Here is a 5,000-nt window from a genome sequence, read left to right on the forward strand (position 1 = left end):
AATATTGATCCACAAAGGTGAAGGTGCAACTGGCCGAGGCACAAAACAAGTCCATTATGCCCCCCCTCCACCACTCTGCCTGGACAGTTAACCCCCCACCCCCTCCCTCCTGTGACAGACCAGTCTCTCAATCCCACCCCCCAACCCCCCATTGGCCTTCCACCCCCCCCCCTCCTCCCCCCATACAATAGACAACAGCGGACTCTGCACGACTGTAAACTTGAGCACTTGAACCAACACCTGAACAATTGAACACACAACTGTATACCTGAAAAATATTTAATTGCTTTTCCTACATCATGGACAGACACAGTCACCCATGATCAGATGGGATAAGTGAGGATGATACTGATAGACTGATAGTTTGGGAACCTTTAAATGTCTAGCTGAGTACCTAGAACTGGAATGAGGAACTGATCAGCTCTGATAAGATACTGGAAGGACAAGCGATGACAAGAACTCCAATGTACCTGTACTTGTTACACATGGCAAATAAACGTTTCTCTTCTATTCTCAGCATACAAGCTTGACTGATTTTTCACTGCTCACAGTTATACATTACAGTAATTTAGCAGACGCTTTTATCCAAAATGACCTATAATAATTGCATAACGTAGAAAGCCGGTGTACTTCTACTCACCAGAACTCACAAGTGCATCTCCTTTCTAAACAAGTGACTAAGAGCGTGATCTAGTGCTGAAGGCAAAGTGCAAGAGTAGCAAACTAAAAATACAATAGGTGCTTAAGAGGGAGGATCGTGGTAGTCCTCCATCCATCCATCATCCATCCATCTTCATCCGCTTATCCGGGGTCGGGTCGCGGAGTGGTAGTCCTTTCTTTATGAAACAGACCTACATATAGTGTTTTCACGTAGTGACCTGACCTCGTATGTAGGGCTCCTCGATTAATCGGATTTTAATCTAGATTAAGATTTGGGCTGTCAACGATCATTAAAACAAAATAATCGCCATAAAACGATTTTGCACAAATCAAGTGCACCCTACACTGCAGAGCTATACTGTGCTTGACCTCAAGGTCAAGGTTCACTATTTGTCTCCCATGGGAGAAATGTATCTAATCCAAAAACCATTGTTAAAAAGAAAAGCCACTGTCAACATTTAATAAATTAATTGTTATCAAAGTCAATGTATAATTTGATATGTTAAAAAAATGTTAAAACTTTAATAAATAAAAAATTCAATGAATAATCGTGTTCAATAATCGTGATCTCAATATCAATCAAAATAATCGTGATTATGATTTTTGCCATAATTGAGCAGCCCTACTCGTATGGTCATGACGTGGTCTGCGTGCTCACGTGTCCTCTGTGGTCAACGCCCCCAGGTCAACACCATATCCTGGAACGATACGGGGGAGTATCTCTTGTCGGGGTCCGACGATACCAACCTGGTCATCACCAACCCTTATAACAAGAAGGTAAGGACCAGCGACCGACCGCCACTTCCAAAACATCTCACCCACAGTAGCCGGACCGCGGCAGGACCGGGCCGGACCGAGCGCACGTCGTTATACTCGGCTCTGCGCTGTTGCCCTCACCCTCATCAGCGGGCCGGTGAGACCGGCGGCCCCACGTGAAGGTTCTGACAATCGTGACCTGATGAAAAAATGGCCGCCGTGGGTCTCCGTTGTTGATTTGGAAAACGAACGACCAGCTGGACAGGATAGGCTGGTCAGATTCTGAGGGAAACGCTCTGTGCTTTTGTGTGAAGTAGGCCTTCATTATGGACTCCATTGTACTATTTTTAAACCCTATTCATTCGCACGCACGCACATAATTGTTATTTTCATCGCCGATGCCTCTGGTTAGGCCCACACACACACACACACACACACACACACACACACACACACACACACACACTGTCACCACCAGGACTCTGGCTGTCCTCTGCCCGGTCTCGTCCAGCTCTGCTCTGCTCCGCGTCGCTCCTCAGGTCAAGGCGACCATCCGCTCCGGTCACCGTGCCAACATCTTCAGCGCTAAGTTCATGCCGCAGACGTGCGACCAGCAGATCATCTCGTGCTCGGGCGACGGCATCATCTACTACACGCACACGGAGAAGAGCGCCGACGCCAACCGGCTCTGGCAGTTCACCTGCCACTACGGGACAGCCTACGAGGTACACACACTCTACATCTGTGCGTGCGTGGGTGTGTGTGTGTGTGTGTGTGTGTGTTTGTGTGTGTGTGTGTTTGTGTGTGTGTGTGTACGTGTGTGTGTGTGCCAATGCGTGTGTGGGTGGGTGTATGCGCGCGCGTGTGTGTGTGCACGTGTGTGTGTGCGTCACGCAGCTTAAGTACAGCACAGTTATCGGAACGAGCCTCGGGTAACTGAGGTAAACTGAGGACTACCCAGCATGCAACTCTCTGGCTCTGTCCTACAGTGCGTTCCATTTCTCGACTATCAGCTCCCTGTTGCCATCAGCTCAGTCTCTCACCGCAACGCTGCACCTCCCCCCCCCCCCCCCCCCCCCCCCCGCCCTCCTCTGTGTGTGTGCGTGTGTGTGTGTGAGACAGATCATGACGGTGCCTAACGACCCCTACACCTTCCTGTCGTGTGGGGAGGACGGGACCGTGCGCTGGTTCGACCTGCGGACCAAGACCAGCTGCACCAAGGAGGACTGCAAAGACGTGAGCAACTCGCCCTTTTACCGGACCGGACTGCGCACGCGTGTTTGCGTGCGTGCGTGCGTGCGTGCGTGCGTGCGTGCGTGCGTGCATGGTAGTCGGAACAGATGGGATGCCATATCCACTATCGCTGGGTAGCTGTTTGTGGAGAAAGCCCCACTGTGCGAGCCGCTAGTGGCGATGATGGCGTCACCTGTCCACGTCACGCCAGGGCGGGGCCAGGCTGACCTCGCTGCTCGCCCGGTGGGCGGGGCCAGGCTGACCTCGCTGCTCGCCCGGTGGGCGGGGCCAGGCTGACCTCGCTGCTCGCCCGGTGGGCGGGGCCAGGCTGACCTCGCTGCTCGTGTTTCGCAGGCTCAGACTGGGATTAGAACCAGCCTTGTCTCAGGTGTCTGCTGCGCTTTAGGAATCTGTTAACGCCAGCGTTGTTGTTGTTGTTTGGTTGTTGATCAGGACATCCTGATCAACTGTCGGAGGGCGGCGACCTCCATCTCCATCTGCCCCCTGGTGCCCTACTACCTGGCGGTGGGCTGCTCAGACAGCTCCGTACGCATCTACGACCGACGCATGCTGGGTACCAGGGCTACGGGTAAGACACACACACACGCACACACGCAGACACACACACACACACACACACACACACGCACACATGCACACACGCAGACACACGCACACACACTCACTCACTCACTCACTCACTCACTCACACAAACACACACACGCACACACACATGCGCACACACACGCGCACACACGCACACACGCACACATGCACACATGCACACACACACACACACTCACTCACACACACACACACACACACGCAGAGACACACGCACACACATGCACACATGCACACACACACACACACACACACACACACACATATGCACACATGCAGACACACGCACACACACACACACTCCAGACCCAGACACACACACACACACTCACTCATTCACTTACAAACACACACTCACTCACAAACACACACACACATTCACACTCACTCTCACACGCAAAATAAATATGAAGACAAAATGTTTAAGATACTGATAACCTGTCTATTAATTATCTCAATTACTAGTGGTCCAAATCATGGACAATGCAAGAAAGAGGATGGGCTGCACTTGAAACAAGCTATCAAACACATTTGGAGAGGGGTTGAATTGCTATTTATATTCTACATTTTTTAGCATTTTGGCTCTGGTGATTTACCTTTGGCTCTGGCTAAAATCTCTTTGGGGGCCAAAAATTCCTCTATGCAGGAAAAACCCTGAATACGATTGTGATTGGTTTAAAGAAATACAGCATTTTCCCGCCAGAATGATAATGGGGTGTGCCAGACCTTTCTCCAACGCTGCAACAGCATGAAAGGTCTGGCCATCCGAAACTAGTAAGTAGGGAATGGTAGATAGACTAGTTAGTAGGGAACATTAGATAGACTAGTTAGTAGGCAAGGTTAGATAGACTAGTTAGTAAGTAGCATTAGATAGACTAGTTGGTAGGCAAGGTTAGATAGACTAGTTAGTAGGGAACATTAGATAGACTAGTTAGTAGGGAACATTAGATAGACTAGTTAGTAGGCAAGGTTAGATAGACTAGTTAGTAAGTAGCATTAGATAGACTAGTTGGTAGGCAAGGTTAGATAGACTAGTTAGTAGGGAACATTAGATAGACTAGTTAGTAGGGAACATTAGATAGACTAGTTAGTAGGGAACATTAGATAGACTAGTTGGTAGGCAAGGTTAGATAGACTAGTTAGTAGGGAACATTAGATAGACTAGTTAGTAGGCAAGGTTAGATAGACTAGTTAGTAAGTAGCATTAGATAGACTAGTTAGTAGGCAAGGTTAGATAGACTTGTTAGTAAGTAGCATTAGATAGACTAGTTAGTAGGCAAGGTTAGATAGACTAGTTAGTAGGGAACATACGATAGACTAGTTAGTAGGTAAGGCTAGATAGATAGACTAGTTAGTAGGTAACTTTAGATAGACTAGTTAGTAGGGAACATTAGATAGACTAGTTAGTAGGCAAGGTTAGATAGACTAGTTAGTAGGGAACATTAGATAGACTAGTTAGTAGGTAATGTTAGATAGATAGACTAGTTAGTAGGGAACATTAGATAGACTAGTTAGTAGGGAACATTAGATAGACTAGTTAGTAGGGAACATACGATCGACTAGTTAGTAGGTAAGTTTAGATAGACTAGTTAGTAGGTTAATGTTAGATAGACTAGTTAGTAGGTACCATTAGATAGACTAGTTAGTAAGTAATGTTAGACTACTTAGTAGGTAAGGTTAGATAGATTAGTTAGTAGGTAACTTTAGATAGACTAGTTAGTAGGTT

At 47.9% G+C, this 5,000-nt stretch overlaps 1 protein-coding gene across 2 annotated transcripts in view; it reads left to right on the top strand.

Moving 5' to 3' along the window:
- The window catches only part of dcaf6 (ddb1 and cul4 associated factor 6), a 33,445-nt gene that overhangs the window by 7,012 nt on the left and 21,433 nt on the right, over positions 1-5,000 (top strand). For both annotated transcript variants that reach the window (XM_084443005.1, XM_084443006.1), the window contains exons 3-6: positions 1,345-1,437; positions 1,956-2,141; positions 2,539-2,652; positions 3,103-3,238. In XM_084443005.1, the coding sequence (XP_084299131.1) occupies positions 1,345-1,437; positions 1,956-2,141; positions 2,539-2,652; positions 3,103-3,238 (529 nt within the window). The remainder of the gene's footprint in view (positions 1-1,344; positions 1,438-1,955; positions 2,142-2,538; positions 2,653-3,102; positions 3,239-5,000) is intronic.

Source organism: Borostomias antarcticus (genome assembly GCF_949987555.1).
Source record: "Borostomias antarcticus genome assembly, chromosome: 9".
NCBI lineage: Eukaryota > Metazoa > Chordata > Actinopteri > Stomiiformes > Stomiidae > Borostomias > Borostomias antarcticus.